The sequence below is a fragment of the Protopterus annectens genome, chromosome 14.part0, assembly GCF_019279795.1.
Source record: "Protopterus annectens isolate FY-2018-M chromosome 14.part0, PAN1.0, whole genome shotgun sequence".
Lineage (NCBI taxonomy): Eukaryota > Metazoa > Chordata > Ceratodontiformes > Protopteridae > Protopterus > Protopterus annectens.
This window is the reverse complement of record NC_056748.1, coordinates 919,457,184-919,475,709: the sequence shown is the minus strand read 5'-3', so window position 1 is coordinate 919,475,709 and position 18,526 is coordinate 919,457,184. Positions and strand designations below refer to the sequence as shown.

Genomic DNA, 18,526 nt, shown 5'->3' with positions numbered 1-18,526 from the left:
TAAGACTTTCCAGAACGAAAGCACAACCCTCCCCATGGCTACAGAAAACCACTAAGTCAGAAATGAAAAACAGGGATAAAGTCTGGGAGCACCGGCGCAAAATCAAAACCCCCTCAACTAGACAGAAATTCCTAGAACTACGCAGTAGAGTTAAAAAGCTAATAAAACGGAACAAATTACAATGCTACCAGTCTGCCCTAGACTCCTCCCAACACAGCCCTAAACAGTTCTGGTCCTCCATAAACTCCATCCTCCTCCTCCTCCCAGGTAAAGTCTGTACTCCTCCAAAAATATTGCTACCTTATTCAACACACACTTTACGCAAACCATACTATCACTAGCTAAACAACACAACCCTCCTCCCCTCCAACCCACACCTTCAACTAGTAATCTCCCTACTGCCTTCTCTTTTTCTCCTGTGCCTACCTCCAACATAAAAAAACTCTTAACTAAACTTAAGCCTGCCAAATTAGCAGCAGACAACCTCCCAAATGAATACCTACAAATCGCAGCTGATGCTCTGGCCTACCCGGTATCCATCTTGATTAACCGATCTCTGTCAGAAAGTTACATTCCCACACTGTGGAAAGTATCACATATAATTCCCTTCCACAAAGGTGGCCCCTTCACAGAACTAACCAATTACCGCCCCATAGCTATTCTCGCTCCACTCTCTCAACATACTAGAGAGATACATACATTCTCAGGTCTCTGACTACCTCCTTACTAACAACCTCCTTTCCAATACTCAGCATGATTTCCGACCAAACCATAGCACTACTACTGCCTTACTCTCCTTTACTAACACTATCCTTCACCATAAAAACAATGGCTATCTCTCCTCTGCTACTTTCCTAGACCTATCTAAAGCATTTGACATGGTCCCACACAAACACCTCATCTCTGTCCTCAATAACCTATCCTTCTCTCAATCAGTCACCAACTGGTTTCAGAGTTACTTGTCTGACCGCCAACAATCCGTTGTATGTCAGAATGACATATCTCCCCAACTACATGTCTCCATAGGGGTTCCCCAAGGATCCATCCTTGGACCCCCCTACTCTTTGTTTTCACCAATAATTTAGCTTCTGCCACCAAACATGGCACACTCATACAATAGGCAGATGACTCGACCATCATCTGCTCAGTCCAGTCCCTACCCAAACTGCAAAAAGTCACACAGGAAGCCTTTTCCTCTGTTGAAACTTGGTTATCCGATGCCCAATTAACTCAACCCAAACAAAACTAAACTACTCTTCTTCCAACCCACCAAACATACTCAAAACAACTCTCACTTTAACATCACAGCAAAAGACAACACCACTATATACCCAACTGAGCACACCAAATTGCTAGGAGTGGAAATAGACAAACTAAAATTTGACATTCACATATCTATGACCATAAAAAAGTCCAGAAAAAAATAGGAGCGTTATACAGAAATGAGCAACTTCTCGCCAAAGCAGCAAAGATTTCAATAGCAAATTCCCACCTTATCTCCACCCTACTTTATGCCTCTCCAATATATACCAACCTAAGGCAATGCAATCTAAACAAGTTAGAGACCTGCTACAACAAAATCGCCAAATTTGCCACAGGGGCATCCTACCCGTAGTCACCACTGTCTCTCACTTGCTGAAGTGGGCTGGCTTAAACTCCCTCACCTCCTTCAATGGTATCAACAATCACTCGCCCACAAACTAGTAAACCATCTACTAAATGTCCCATCCCTCCAGAATCTACTCCAACCCTATCGCACCCCCAGACCACTAAGATCCAGCAACAAAAATCACTTGCAGATCACTAAAGCCAATAACTCTGCTGGTGAAGCACTATTCTCTTGCGCCATAGCCAAATTATGGAACTCCCTCCCACCCACAATTACCTCCGTACCATCATGCACCCACTTCAAAACTTTACTAAAAGCACACCTAAAAACATGCTGGCTATGCCCTTGCAACTCCCAGTCTAATATCACCCACCCCATCCAACCACTACCTTTCTTTCCACCCCACTAACTACCTTGATTATAGCAAGCTCATAAGCCTAGTACTTATTATACAGCAGGAACTTCTTATTGTAACATTTGTTAATGTCTGTTGTGTACTTCGCAGATAAAGATTCTAGTTGTCTACTGATGTACTATGTTCTTCATCTGTAAATATGTTTGTAATTAATTGCTATGTTAAATTGTTAATTGCTATGTAATCCAGTGCAACTACTGTCTGTTTATTTTAACTGTGGAGCTTTTCTCCCCGGGCCTCCGCTGAAAATGGACCTACATCCAGTCGGACACTCCCGGTCAACAAATGTAAATAAATAAATAAATAACCTAGCCTGTTTGGTTTTACCCATCCCATGGTCAAAAATTGTACTTTGCCCCTAGTGAGAATAACTGGGATCATGCCATAAATAATTTGAAGGGACCCATTTGTGGGCTAAAACATTAAGGGGCTGCCTCTGCCCTTTTGTTGCACAGGGGACAGTCCTGAAATAATTTTTTATTACCTATCCATAGTTCCAAGTTGAATTTGAATATCGACAGGAATGAGCTTTGTTTTACAGGGCTGGGTAGCGTGTTCCAGAGCAGTGGTATCCTGTGGTAGGTATACCTGTCTCTTCAAATTGTTCTGTTGTAGAAGTGGTTTAGATCCCTGGACCAAGTATTTCTGTTCTCATTTTACTTTCTGATGTGCAATAGGTCTATCAGTATTGAGTCAAGGATGCCTTGTATGCTTGCAACAGGTCACTTCTTAGCAGTTCGTAGTAGGATACTCTGCGTCTTTGAGTCACCCCATGTAGGACATATTCGTCTTGGTATCCTTTTAGTAAGGCATCTCTGTGGGCATTCCATTTGTTGCATGAGTTTGGGCATTATGCTTAATGATTGGCGTAATGAAGGCTAAGTAAAGGGGGCAATGACCTCTCTAGATCTAGACGTAATTCCTGTTTTTACAAGCTGCCCAATGTTGAAGAACTTTCTTAAAACAGTGAACACATGTAGGTTGAAGGTTAGGTTACTGTCTGCATAAATTCATAAATCCCAAACAATTGTGTCAATTCTTGGGCATATCGTCAATGTGGTAGTTCCCCTGGATAGATGACATCCCATAGAATATGACAGAGCACAAGTTACTTGTTTTGGACAAACCAACCTGCATATTGGAAAAGCTATTTAGGGATTCAACAACTGCTCCTAGTTTACAGTCCTCTGCAAATTTAGTCATCCACAGCCCTTTGGTGTTGATTGTTAGATACCAAACAGGCGAGGTCCTAGCACTGAACCTTTGGGACCCCACTGGTGGAAAATGTCTCTGTGGAGGTTAGCTTCCGCTGTTTTGATAGATTTCTTGGATCCAGTCTGTAAGCCAGATAGCAATTGAATTGATGAAATAGGGGTTTATTTCAGTTTATTTAGATCTTCTACCATGCCTGAATATAGAGGATTGTGTCAAAAGTTTGGGCCAGGTTGCTGTATCCTATGTGTAATGTTTTACCTTCAGCCATTGCTTTGGTGACCTTTAAAAAAAAAAAAAAAAAAGTCCATCAAGTTGACTAAGCATGACCTGCTTTGTATGTATCCAAACTGAGACTGGTCCAGTGTTGGGAGTTTCCCCTATGTCCTTATCGATTAATTCCATGATATATTATTACGGTATGTTTTTGGTGTTGCTGTTAGTGTGTCTGCTGGTTACCAAGTTTAATTATGAATTTTATTTAGTTGCTAACGAATTATGTTGTCTGGTTCAAGGCCTCTCTTAATCATGATCTGAGCCAAAGGCAGCATATATTTTCATACAGGAAGTGCAAGCATTAATAAATCAGAGGTAACACTTGAGGATAACACAGTTACAGATCTGATTGATTAATTACATGTATTAAGCTATTACAAAACAGTTGACTAAATTTTCAATATGGATAACCCAAGGATTGACAACATAAAGCTGTATTTCAAATTATTCAATCTATGTAGTTTACAGACATTTTGAATTGCACTCAGCCTTTTTCTTTGAAATGTTAACATTTATAAACAGATAATAAATGTTTCTGAAGCTTTATTTTGAAGAAGGCAAGCATATATTAATTTATTTTCCTTTGTTAAAGAACCATATTTTGAATGGACACTTTTTAGCCATGACCATGACCTTTGGTCCATTAGACCACACAGAAATGAATATGAACATGTGAACTGTGCAGTACCATAAGGGGCTGGCAAATAAGCAGTGGGACAAATATATTGTACTATCATGGTGAAATAGGTGAAGCTCTGGACATGCTAAAATCAAGTTGTGTACAAGATTAGAAGTCTAGTTGTATATTAGATGGGACAATGTTTTACTTAGTTTGAGTAAAATAAGAATTTTTTTTTCATTCCATTTGGTTAGTATTTGTTGCTTATAGTTTATTCAGATAACAAGATCCACTGTGGCCCTTTTTTGCTGACCTGTACTTGGATGTTCTGTATAGGTGGGTGAGCGTGAGTAATGATATGGCTTTGCTGATACTCAGAGATTTTATTCACATGTGTATGTATAACACTGTCAAGGCATTGCTTTAAGAAAAAGCTGAAAAGAAGCCAGAGGAACTACTTTTCTTTCTGGCATACATTTACCTGACTTCATATTTGTGGATAGTTCAGCTGAATATCTTGTAACACTTTCTCTGGTGGGTCCTAGTACCAGCTGGAACTAGGTCTACAGCTATTACATGTTGCAGGAAGTACCCCAGAGGTCTATTGTTGTGACATTTTTCTTCCATAAAGAGTTCTATTTTTGTAAAATTTGCCTTCCATAACTGTGCTTTAATTTTTCCATTAAATTATATTTTATTTTTCCCTTGTAGCATTTGATTTGGTACATGATCCCATTATCGCTATAGAAACTCTAATTTCATTGGGTTTTGAAAGGGTTTTGACAAGTGGATGCGACAGCACAGCACTTGAAGGTTTGCCTGTTATCAGGAGGCTAATTGAGCAGGTAAGTAGCACTCATCCTGCATTTTATATTGGCATTAAGATTTTTAGTATTGTTTGGTATGTTATTTATTAAAAATAGCTTGCCAGCTTTAAATTACTGCAAAATGAGAACATACCACTTAATCATACTCTGTTTTTTTACAGTTTCATATTATTTATGCTTATATAATCTCTGGTAATTTTTCTATAATCACTCTGTGTACTTTCCTGCACTGAAGTATAATGTTCCCATTATTTTTCCTTTTCAGATTTGCATTCTTCCTGCAGTGGTTCTGGGTTTTTAGTTACAGAAATGTTAGAAAAACTCAAAAAGAAAAAAATAATAGCCAAGTGAATCAGTCAGTGATGAAATGTTCTTTTTATGTAGTGATAAGAAAAATAAATGTATTTATGTATATATTTTACATGCATTAACCAGGTAAGTTAACTGATCCAAGGACCATTTTCAGCCGGGACTTGGGCTACAAGCAGAAACATAGTAACAGTAGTCATAGTAAAGACATTATCATAAATATACACAGCTGCAAAGATACCAAATAAAATAAAAACAAACATTCTGTAAAATGTAACTAATAAAAGTAAGCATTTTATAAAATGTAACTAATGAGAAACTAACAATGATATGACATGCTTAGGATAAAATACAAGAAAATGAGAATTACTAAGTTTGCAGTAGAATAAAGCGTGAAGTAGGAGAAATAATGTAAAACACAATAAGGTGTATTTAATACTTGGCAGTTAGAAATTAAAAACGAGAGTAGTGATTTATAATCGAGAAAAGAAAAATAAGAAAAACAGAAGGAGAAAGATGATGCAGGTATTAATTGCCAGGGGAGGATACATTGATCATATACAGAAACGATATGTTGAAGGGAAGTTGTTGTATTTGAGTAGAAAATATAAGGAACTTACTTAAATACATGCAAGAATGTTTTATCTCTAAGATAATATTTGTGGTACAGTATCCTTCAATATCACTGTTGCAGTATTCATCACCCCAGGATCTCCTGCCAAGGATAGACCCAACATCCGGCCAGTATACCAAACCCTTTATTACCTAGGGAATATTGTACATCAGATGTACGCCCACTGTGCAAGCATAGGGCATAAAGGTGACGTACATACAGTGGATATAAAAAGTGTACACACCCCTGATAAAATGCCAGGTTTTTGAGATATAAAAAAATGAGACCACAATAAATCATTTCAGAACTTTTCCCACCTTTAATGTGACCTATAACCTGTACAATTTAATTGGAAAAAAAACCTGTTGGGGGATGAAAAATGTACAATAAGCTGCTTGCATAAGTGTGCATACCTTTAATTTAATACTTTGTTGAAGCACATTTTGATTTAATTACAGCATTCAGTCTTCTTAGGTACACACCTGCCATCAGTTAAAGAGACTCTGATTAATGCCAAATAAAGTTTAGCTGTCCTAGTAGGATTTTCCTGACATTTACTCAGTTGCCTGCTACAGCAAAAGCCCTGGTTCACAGAGAGCTTACAATACATCAAAGGGATCTCATTGTTGAAAGGTATCAGTCAGGAGAAGGGTACAAAAAACATTTCCACAGCATTGGATATACCATGGAACACAGTGAAGACCGTCATCAAAAAGTGGAGAAAATATGGAACAACATAGACGTTGCAAAGAATGGGACGTCCCTCCAAAACTGATGAAAAGACAAGATGAAAACTGGTCAGGGAGGCTGGCAAGAGACTGGCAAGAGACCTACAGCAACACTGAAGGAGCTGCAGGAATTTATGGCAAGTACTGGTTGTGTACTACATGTGACAACAATCTCCCATATTCTGCATATATCTGGAATGTGGGGTAGGGTTTCAAGACTGAAGCCTTTTCTTGCATAGAAAAACATCCAGGCCCAACTAAAATTTGCAAAACCGTACATAAAGTCTCCCAAAAGCATGTGGGAAAATGTGTTACGGTTTGATGAAACCAAGGGTGAACCTTTTGGCCACAATTCCAAAAGGTACGTATGGCGCAAAAACAATACTTTGCATCACCAAAAGAACACCATCCCCATGGTGAAGCATAGTGGTGGCAGTATTATGCTTTGGGGTTGCTTTTCTTCAGATGGAACTAGGGCTTTAGTCAAGGTGGAGGAAATTATGAACAGTTCGAAATACCAGTTACTTTTGGCCCAAAACCTACAGGTGTCTGCTAGAAAGCTGAAGATGAAGAAGAATTTCACCTTTCAACACAACAGTGACCCCAAACTTAGATGCAAATCAACAAAAGAATGGCTTCACCAGAAGAAAATCAAAGTTTTGGAATAGCCCACCCGGAGCTGACCTAAATCCAATAGAAAATCTGTGGCGTGACCTGAAGAGGGCTGTGCACAAGAGATGCCCTCACAATCTGACAGACTTGGAGCGCTTTTGCAAGGAAGAGTGGGCAAATATTGCCAATTCAAGATGTGCCATGCTGATGGACTCCTACCCAAGAAGACTGAATGCTATAATTAAATCAAAAGGTGCTTCAACAAAGTTTTAGTTTAAGGGTGTGCACACTTATGCAACCAGCTTATTGTACATTTTTTATTTTTTATATTTTTCCCCTAACAGATTTGTTTGTTTTTCAATTGAATTGTGCAGGTTCTAGGTCACATTAAAGGTGGGAAAAGTTTTGAAGTGATTTATTGTGGTCTCATTTTTTTATATCACAAAAACCTGGCATTTTAGCAGGGGTGTGTACACTTTTTGTATGCTCCCAACTCAGGACTTGTTGCTGCCAGTCCAAATGCCATTGTCATACATCTGTCTGAATGCACTTCAAATTGGCTGGTTATATCGAGCCTTTGTCTTTAGAAATGCACCACTTGAGGTTCTTTTTTTCTTTTTTCTTACATTGTTCAGTGGGTTACATTTCTTCCAAGAAAGGGAAATGTCAGTGAGGGAGGCAGATTCCCCAGAAAGACTGGCACAATAGGCGGCTGTTTTTCTTAGGTACGTCTTACTATCACACACAGTTTCTTCTGTCAGGCCTTTGTACCCAAGACCTTACATAATCTTCTTTCTTCACTTTTCATTTACCTTGAGAACCAACATCTCAAGCTTTTGGACCAGGGTACCATAGCAGAATCTGCTCACCCTGAGGTACAGCCACCACTCAAGCAGAAGGCCAAGAAATCTAGGCCTGAGTCTGCTACTGTCCAGCCTCCACCAGACATCTCTCTTGAGGTCATTGAGAACCTAGAAGATGACTGGCTTTACCTTTGGCTTGTTGTGCAGCAGCCTTCTTGGAGGCCAACACAGAACTTGCTTCTCACACATCCTCTGAGGCCTTTCAAATGTCTGCTGTGGATGTCGAGGGGGAACAACAGCTGGTTATTTTCTGAGGGGCTCAGAGGGATTCCTCAGATCCTTGGTAGGCAAGACGTGTCTGGTACCTTAATATAATCAAGGCAAGGTTCCGAGACTCAGTGTTTTGTCAGAGGGGATGATCTAGTGAAGAAAAGGTAGAAAACGAAGTATGTGGTGTCAGCTCCCCGGGATCCATAACAGGACTGGCAGGACTTCACTCAGTTTGTTCAGTACCTTGATGGCACTGAAGCCTCCTCAGGAGGGTTTTAGTTCCAGCACTTCCTTGGTCCTCTACCCCAAGAGGGCCAGAGACCCAGAGTCTTTGGATGAGGATTTTGATTCTAAACCTGACTCCGTAGCCTATTCCACTCAGTTGCCTTCACCTTTAGACTATGTGTGGAGGAGGAATCTGTCCTTTCTGACTCTCCTTTGGAGGATCTTTCCTTTGGTGACATGGCCCAACGTATGATGGTGCATTTAAGTGGGACTGCTCCCAAGTGTCAAACATCCAAAAGAGGTATTATGAGTTGCTGCAGATGGACTTTCCTAAACATTGTTTCTCCTGTGTTGGCTGCTGTATCAGGTAGATGTCCTTCAAGAATGCAACTGCAGTCATAACATATGGGTTGTCCTGCCTCAGGCAGCCCTCGGTTGGCCGGATTCCAAAGTCTGGGTCCCACGGCTGATGTCGCATTTCTCTCCGGCGTCAGCGGCTGGAGTACATAAGCATCAGCCGACGCCATTTTCTTCAGTCTTTCTTGCCGGAAGCAGAAGCAGTTCGCAAGTGCCAGTCGGTCAGCTCCTGTATTCTTAAGTCATCGGGACCTTTTCTTGCCTCAGCCGATGTCAGAAATTACTGAAAAAGTTAACAATTGTCTTTCTTGTGGTAAACAAATACCTCATAAGGATTTCCACTCTTACTGTCTTCCTTGCTTTGGCCCAGACCACGTCTCGGCCTGTGTAGCCTGTGCTCGCTTCAACAAGCGCTCTCAGGCGCCCGCGCGGAGTTGCTGAAAGATTTTTTGCGAAAAATTTGCCTATACCATGCCGGAGCTTCCGACATCGCAAACTCCCAAGAAACGAAAAGACCGACCCCGACATCCTCCCCCGCCTACCACTGACTCCACGCCAAAACCTTCCCCTGAGACGGTTTTTCCACCGACACATTCCAGATATCACTCCGCCAGTTATTGATTTTCCTCCGGATACGAAACCGAGGAAATGCCGAGACCATTGCTGTAGATAAGGTAACTGCTGCACGGAGCTGCCAGGCCTCCTATGGCCATGTCTATTAAGGCCTACACTACCAGCAAGACCAAGCATCTTTCTGCTAAAGCCTTACCTCAGCCTACTCCAGAGACACAAATTATGACTATGGCTGCTGACTTAATTGCTATGATTAGAGGTTCACAGGCCCATCCTGAGAGGATCCCAGCCTCCTCCTGATAAAAGGGTTGAACCCTCTGACCCTATTCCTTCAGATGAAGATTCTGAGGACTCTGTCCACTCTGATGGCCAGGAAGAGCTCTTCCAGACCTATGAGGACTCGGATGCAGAGGATTCCATCCTCCTGAGGATATTTTTTTTGGGGAAGTTCTGCATACCATGAGGGAACATTTCAAGTGGCAAGGCCAGGAATATTCTGATTCCAGAAAGATCCTTCGGACTTAACTTAAAAAGCCCCAGCACAGGCCCTTGGCTATTCCTCCTGTGCTTGATGTTTTGGATGATTTATATTCTGACTCTAGTGTTACCCCTGACTCTCTCCCTCCTGCTCCAGCCAAGCCAGACAGGTATTACAGGGTCCCTGAAACACATTCCCATTTATTCAGGGCCCATACTGCTGATTTGGAAACTATTTCCCAGGGACCTAAAGGTGTTTCAGCTTCCACCTCTAAAAATCCTTTGCCCTCCAACAGGGAAGCTAGGTCATTAGAGATGGGGTAAAAAGGTTTACACCTCCACTACTTTATCTATGAGAGCTTTGAATTGCCTTTTTCATATGTTACAATATCAGGATTTCCTGTTAGAAGATTTACAGAAAACATTGGCCTCTCCTGATCCTTTAGACAGGAAGTCTTTGCAGGAAGCTGTACATAACTCTAAGCAGGTAAGCAATCACTTCCTGCAGTGTGGATATGATGCACTGGAAGCTTCATGTAGGGCAGCTATGACAGGGGCAGTCATTCGTAGACATGCATGGTTAAAAGATCAACCTCTACCAGATCATGTAAAGGCAAAACTTCTGGATGCACCTTTGGAAAAGAACAAGCTTTTTGGTGCTAATGCTAAGGATGTGTTAAAGTCCATCGAGGAAAAAGCAAAATCAGTTCAGACGGTGAAAGATTTCCTCCAGGTTCAACCCCCCCAGATTCAGTAGGAATTGGCCTTCAAAAAACTGGTCCTTTCCTAATCCTGAAAAGTTTCAAAGGGGTAAAACAGACAAGAGGACAATACAGAAGTCCAATGGCAGCCAGCAAACCAAAGAAGTGACACAGGGGTTTCACCTGCCCCACAACCACAATCTCAATGACTTTCCTCTACTTCCGCCTACCAGTGAACAAATAGAAGCTCCCTTGGGAAATTATCTCTGTTTGCAGACAATTGGCACAGACTGACAAAGGACAAATGGATTTTGGACATTATAGACCGAGGTTACAGGTTCCACTTTCATACCTTACCAAGAAAACAAGGCATGCCAAACCTACCACAAAACCAGAGGGCAGAGGCTATCAAGCAAATCTCTGCGAAAGCAATAGAAAGAGTTCCACAACAAGAACAAGGCCAGGGGTTTTACTCAAGACTGTTCCTTGTTCCAAGAAAAGAATCTCAATGGAGACCAATACTGGATTTGCCCGCATTAAACACCTTTCTCATAATACCAAAGTTCAAAATGCTGACTGTACAGCAACTTCTTCCCATGCTGGGCAAGAGGTCTTGGCTGATTACTCTGGACCTCAAGGAGGCATACCTGCATGTCCCTATCAGACACAGCTGCAGAAGATACCTCAGATTTCTTGCAGGGCCAGAGCATTATCAATTCTCAGCATTGCCATTTGGCTTATCTACTGCTCCCAGAGTATTCACAAAATGCCTGGCTTCAGTAATTGCTCATTGCAGGCTCCAGGGGATCCAAATTTACCTGTACCTGGACGACTGCCTCATACAAGCGGACGACAAATTGATGTTGACAAAAAACTTGGACTATGTCATACGATTATTTCAAGCTCTGGGATACACAGTCAACTTCCAAAAGTCAAGACTTCAGCCATCCCAGCAAATAATCTTCTTAGGAGCCAAATTAGACACAGCCTCTCAAATGGCTTACCTAACAGAAGACAAGCAAGAGAAGTTAACTCATTATTTCAAAGGTTTGCAGATGACTGCAAGGAGATTCCTACAGGCCCTGGGTTACACGGCATCCTGCATTCTCCTGGTTCCATTAGCAAGACTACACATGAGAAAGCTTCAATGGTACCTAAAAAGCCTATGGTCTCAGCACAGCAACAACTTAGAGACAGCCATACCGCTCATTCCATGCCTACGAAAGGAATTCCTATGGTGGGCCTCGGTAAGCCAGGCAAACACAGGTATGTCATTCAAAAAACCACAGATAACACAGACCATAACCACAGACGCCTCAGACCTTGGATGGGGCGAAGGCAGGTGTATACAAGGACAATGGTCTCCAAAGGAAACACATCTGCACATAAACCAAAAGGAAATGCTGGCAGTAATGCATGCCATCGAGGCCTTTCAGCACCAACTTCGGCAAGGCCATTCATTTACTGATACGGACAGACAACATCACTGTGATGTGGTATATAAACAAGCAAGGGGGCACCCATTCTTACCCCCTTTGCAGACTGACAATGCATCTTTGGGAAAAATCACTGAGCCTAAACATTCAGTTACAATCCCAGTTTGTTCCAGGCAAAGACAATGTGCTGGCGGACAGCCTAAGCAGGAATTTCACAGATCCACACGAGTGGAGGTTACATCCGAAGATCTTCACACAGCTCACTTCGACATGGGGCAGGCCAGAAGTAGACCTATTTGCCTCTCACCTCAACCATCATCTACAAAAATTCTGCTCAAGGACATACCATCCACAAGCTTGGAAAACAGATGCGCTCTCATTCAACTGGAACTCCCTAAAAATCTATGCATTCCCACCTCTGCCACTGATGACCTCAGTATTACTATAGATCAAAGCAGAGACCCAAGGGATCCTAATAGCGACTGGCCAAGACAACACTGGTATCCACTACTACGGAGCATATGTCACACCAAGAAGTGGGCCCTTCCCCAATGGCCTCTACTTTTGACTCAACACAACTTCAAAACAGTGCATCCAAACCTTCAGACATTGCAGCTTAACAGCCTGGGAGATCCCATGAGTAATCTCAACCTATCTCTCTCCAAGGAAGTCCAGCGGATACTAACAGAGGCTCGAAGACCATCCACCAGAAAGGTTTACTTAGCAAAATGAAAGAGATTCAGCATTTGGAATACCAGCAAGGGACATGATGCATCATTATTGAACATCCCACTCATCCTGGAATATTTGGCAGATATGCTAAAGAATGGACTCTCATATTCTTCCATAAAGATACATGCATCAGCTATTTCAGCTAGATATAACACTGATCCGCCTGTCTTTTCACATCCTTTGCTAAGGCAATTCCTCAGGGGAATCAAGAACATTAAACCACCAAGAAAGGCTCCAGTGCCAGCCTGGGACCTCAAATTGACTCTACCTCCATTTGAGCCAGCAGCTTCAGTTGACTTGCAATTTCTCTCATGGAAGACAGCTTTCCTGTTGGCAATTACCTCATCAAGAAGGGTTTCAGAACTACAGGCCCTAATGGCTATCATAATTTTCCACAGAGACAGGGTTTCATTAAGGACCAACCCTACTTTTATGCCAAAGGTGGTATCTAGGGTTTCTTTAAATCAAGCTATTCATCTGCACTATTACATACCTTGGACATTCATAGACAACACCTGGACAGAACCAAGATCAGTAGAAAGTCTGACCAACTTTTTGTGGCTTACGCCCTGCTCCAGGAAAAGCAATTTCAAAACAGACTATTTCAAAATGGATTGGACATTGCATCAGATTCTGTTATTCATTTCATGGAAAGACTGTTCCAGCCAATGTCAGACCACATTCCACCAGAGCTACAGCCACCTCTACAGCATTCTTAAGAGGGGTGCCTACTAAGGACATTCTAGAAGCTGCTACATGGAGCTCTGTGCATACATTCTCCAAACACCACCATCTTTTTCCTAGAGCATTCCTCCTCCCCAGCTTATGACTGCAGTTGCATTCTTGATAAATGTAGATGTCCGATAGATATTTTTCTCTTAGCTGGGGATATCTGTTATGGTGTATCTGTTTATTGCTCATTTACTGGTCTGGAATCCTGTTTTTGTCTTCCAATTTGATTTCAGCCTTCCTTGGAGGGCACCTGGCATCTTGGGCAAGAAACACTGAAGAAAATGGCGTCGGCTGATGCTTATGTACTCCAGCCACTCTGACGTCGGAGAGAAATGGCTGCCTGAGGCAGGACAACCCATATGTTATGACTGCAGTTGCATATCTATCGGACATCTACATTTATGGTAGGTACAAAACTGTACTTTTCTGTGCCACTTACTTGACACCAGATTCTCAGCCTCCAGCTCCTAAGAAACCTGACAGTTTCTGTAAGGTGCTGGATGTCTACAAGTTCTTGTACAAGTGCCCTTCCTCTGATGCTACAGTGATTTCTGTTTCTACTGATGAGCCTTTGTAGGCTGTTTCCTTCTTCCAAGCTCTTTCCTTTGGATAAGGATATTGGAGCCATGGAAAGGATCAGTAAAAATGGATACAATGCAGCTACTTTAGCCTTCATGGCCCTCAAGTTCCAGACTTCTATGACCTGTACATCCTGTCTCCTCTTTTCCAGATTGGGAAGATTGTATGTTAAGTTGTCTATCTCGCCTTCTTTCTTGCTAGTTGGGTTCGGAGCCGATCCTCGGCTCTGACTCGGCCGTCTTCAAAAGCTCGAGAGCTGCTTACTGGCTCGTGGCCCCCTATATCCCATGATGCCTGGCGCTAGCTACCCAGATCTTGTTTGCCGCTTCTGCTGCAAGGTTGTTCTACTGGCTCAGGTCGTATAAATCTTTTATTATAATTATCTTTTTTCCTCTTATAATTGTTAGAGTAGAGTTAGTCGTTTAGTTTAAACTATTGTATTGTAGCTAAGTCTATACCTAATCCTTGTGACTTTCCTCAGAAACTCATTTTAGTTAGTTTCCCCTCCCCCCTTCTCTCTTCCCTCAAGAAGGTTCTCTGATTAAGTTAGAGGATAACCTTTTCTCTTTTTAAAAAAAAAATTCTTCTCCTTATCACTGTTAGTTGTTTAGTAATAGTTAATTATAGTTTTTTGTTTGTACTGCAAGTATATACATTGCTTATAGTGTTTGGTTGTGGTAACTGTAGTGTGTAATTTGTAGTGGTTAGTTACCTTAATTTCTCTGTGTGTGTGTTCCTTGGTTTTTTCCTTTAGGATGTCCAAGGATCCTAAGTCGTCCGGATTCAAGAAGTGTGACTCATGCTGTCAGATGTCGTCTCTGACAGATGTTCACACTTCGTGTTTATTGTCTGGGCGCTGTGCACCTGCAGGACTCTTGCTCCATTTGCCATGCTTTCAGTCCAAGAGTCCTGCAGGAGCGTAAAAACAAGTTAATCCTGAGGGGTTTACTCAAGCCTCAAGATTCCCTGTCTAAGACTCAGCCTGTGAAATCTTCCAGGCCACCTAAACCTTCGGCTCCCAGTTCGGAGCCGTCGTCGGGTGAAATTATACCATCCATCTCTGCTCCGGCTGGAGCCGATGTTCCTCCCTCCCAGTCGGTTCTGACACGTTCCTCGGAGCCGTCTGAGAGTCGAAAAAGGTCCAGGTCTCCTTCTCTGGAGTCGGTACATTCGGCTCCGAGATCACCTCTGCTCCAGTCAGAGTGTAGTCATCGCTCATCCCACTCTTCTCTGTCCTCAAGGCTTTCGGACCATGACTTGGAAAGAGTGGTCAGCAGGCTGTTAAAATCGCAGGCCCTAGCCAAAATGTTGTCCAGCCCCCCCTAATCAGGTGTCTGCTCCATCCACGTCTGTAGATATTCCTCCTCCGACTCATCCTTTGGGCTTGGAGCCGGAGTTCGTCGGGGTTCGAGTGGTGGAACCGTCTGCTCCGATACCTTCTCCTTCGGTTCCGTCGTCTGCTCCGATCCCTTCCATGGTACCGTCCCTGGAGGGGTCTGGGCACCGGGACTCCCTCATCGGCTCTGAGGGGGCGAGTGGCATCGGACCCTTGTCCGACCCCACTCTCCCCCTCGGAGCTTTGGCTCAGGTGAGCTCGGCTCCCACATCTGCCTCGGAGCCGTCCCCCTCGGTGTGGGGAGGGATTCTGGTCTCTCTGGAACCGGGGCCCTCTCTGCATCTGGGCAGGGATGCCTTTGAGGTGATGGAGTGTACTGGCCCCCGAGTCAGTCCCATGATTGACCCCATCGGCTCCTCCCCCTAGGGTACCTGCGCCAGCCTCTGCCCCTCTTCCAGATCCCAGGCATGCGGATCCAGCGCTCCAGGACACCCCTTTGGGTGTATCCTCCTCTTCCGAGGCCTCCCCTGATCATTCAGAGGAGCCACCAAGCAAGAGGAAGCATGTTGACTCCCCTGAGTCTATCACATCAGATACTGACTTAGGGGATTCGGAAGGGTCCCCAAGATCCCCATCTGAAGATGTCTCCTTCTCAGACATCCTTGAGATGCTTAGGCAGATGGGGAACTGGACTGCCCTAACCCCTTCCAAGGATGAGTCAGTATTCCTGGACGCGTTTGGTTCTCGACCTTCCACCTTCTGGGTGTCTCCGCCTTTCAATCCACTGATGTCTGTGGTGGCTCGGAAGGTGTGGTCAGCTCCAGACTCAGTGGAACTGACCCCCAGAAGACCTGCAAAATTTATTACTGCACCACAGGACAAGCAGGTTTTGACTAAAGGTGTCCCCGTTGATGCCATGGTGGTAGCGGTGGCCACAAAGAAGGAGTTGGCAGAAACTTCATCTGTCCATCCTCCTAACAAGGAGTCCAGGACAATGGACAGATATGGGAAGCAGATGTTCTCTTCAGCGACCTTTTCCATGAGGTCTCTGAATTATTTGTGCCACTTTACCCATCTTCAAAGGAATCTCCTTAAAGAGCTTGAAGATACTCTTCAAGATCCTTCAGCTGAGGGGGCCCAGGCTAAAGCAGCCTCCCAGCTGGCGACTCTTAATTCAGTGGTAAACTCCTCCATGAGGCTCATTTCGTATGCAGCCGATGGTGCGAGTAGAGCCGCAGGCACAGGCGTTGCCCTAAGGAGACACACTTGGATGCGGCTATGTAACTTTGTGGAACCTTTCAGAGCATCTTTCACCAACAGCCCCTTTGATGGTTCCTCTCTCTTTGGATCACAGGTGAAGGACACCCTTACCAGGTGTGAGCAGGAAGGCAAGACACTCTCTGCCGTAGGAGTCCGTTTTTGGATGTGGTTCCGGAAATCCCAGGGAGCCTTGCCGGACACAAGTGGTGAGTTCCCATCCAGGGGCAGAGGAGGGAACAATAATAAATGCCGTCCTCTGGGCAGAGGGGGTCCGCAAAATCAGGGCAGCAGAGAATCCTTCTCTGAGAAGTCCTTCCAGCGTCCCTGAAGGGTTGCCCGGCTGCTCACCTCTGGAGGCAGTCGGTGGAAGTTTATCACTGTACCCAAGAGCCTGGCAAGACATAACACAAGATACATGGGTACAGTCCGTTATATCCGGAGGCTACAGAATCCCCTTTGTTCGCACCCCCTTAAGGTCAAACAAGTCCCTTCCAGACGTTCCACCCAATCTAAGGGACCAAGCAGTTCAAGAAGTCTCAAATCTGCTAAGAAAAAGGGCCATCCAGCAAGTCCCAGCAGACCAACAAGGATCCGGAATTTACTCAGGGTTCTTTTTGGTACCAAAAAAGACAGGGTACTGGAGACCCATTCTGGATCTCAGCAGGCTGAACAAGTATGTACAAAAAACGAAATTTCAGATGGTCACGCTACAGTCCATTTAACCCTTCCTGGGTCAGAACAATTGGATGTGCTCTATAGATCTTCAGGATGCGTACTATCACATCAAAATGGACAGACGGTTCAGAAGATTCCTTCGCTTCCGGCTGGGAGCCAGCCATTATCAGTTCAGAGCTCTGCCCTTTGGTCTCACCACAGCCCCCAGGGTGTTCAAATATATGGCAGTAGTTACCGCTCACCTGAGACTGCAAGGATTCCAGGTGTTTCCATATCTAGATGACTGGCTCCTCATTGCTACCAACCAGGCATCACCTTCTGCGAGCCAGGGACTACACTATCGATACTTGCTCCAGGCTGGGTATCGCAATAAATTTCGAAAAGACTGCATTGTCACGCTGTCAATCTATCACCTTTATAGGCACAAATTTAAATACCAAAGACATGCCAGCGAGCCTTCCACCAGACAGGGTATTAGCGATTTGCCAACTTGTGAAGATTTTGTTAGCATGCAAAAGAATTCAAACCAGGTTTGTCCTCCAAACCCTGGGTCTCAAGGCAGCAGCGATCATACTCGTCCCTCTAACTCGTTTTCACATGAGGATTCTCCAGTGGCTTCTTTTCACCCAATAGTCCTTCCAACAGCTTCCCATGTCTTACATGATTATGATCACACAAGCATGCAAGAAGCACCTTGCGTGGTGGATGGTCTCCGCATCAGTGCCCCTCGGCAGACCATTTGTATTTCCCCCTCCAGTTGCTACGGTGACCATGGACGCCTCCCTGATCATGTGGGGGGGCATTATCAGGGCAGAACAGTACAAGGCACCTGGCAACCTCACGAGTACCATCTGCATATAAACATCTTGGAGATGAGAGCTGTGCTCTTAGCGTTGCAAGCTCTTCAGGACTCTCTTCCTACTGGGACCATTGCAGTTCAAACGGACAATATGTCAGTAGTGTGGTACATCAACAAGCAGGGCGGAACCAGATCCTACCCCCTATGTTGAGAAGCCCTCAGACTCTGGTAGTGGACAGTCTCTTCCCAACAGTTTCTGATTGCAACGCACATCCCTGGGAGGTCCAACGTCATAGCAGACAGGCTGAGCAGAGCAATTCTCATGCCTCATGAGTGGTCTCTGAATCAGGT

General features: G+C 43.8%; 1 protein-coding gene across 3 annotated transcripts in view; it reads left to right on the top strand.

Annotated features, from left to right (window-relative positions):
* Positions 1-18,526, top strand: part of CUTC (cutC copper transporter) — a 720,869-nt gene that overhangs the window by 438,407 nt on the left and 263,936 nt on the right. For all 3 annotated transcript variants that reach the window (XM_044056718.1, XM_044056716.1, XM_044056717.1), the window contains one exon: positions 4,843-4,976. In XM_044056718.1, coding sequence (XP_043912653.1) covers positions 4,843-4,976 — 134 coding nt within the window. The remainder of the gene's footprint in view (positions 1-4,842; positions 4,977-18,526) is intronic.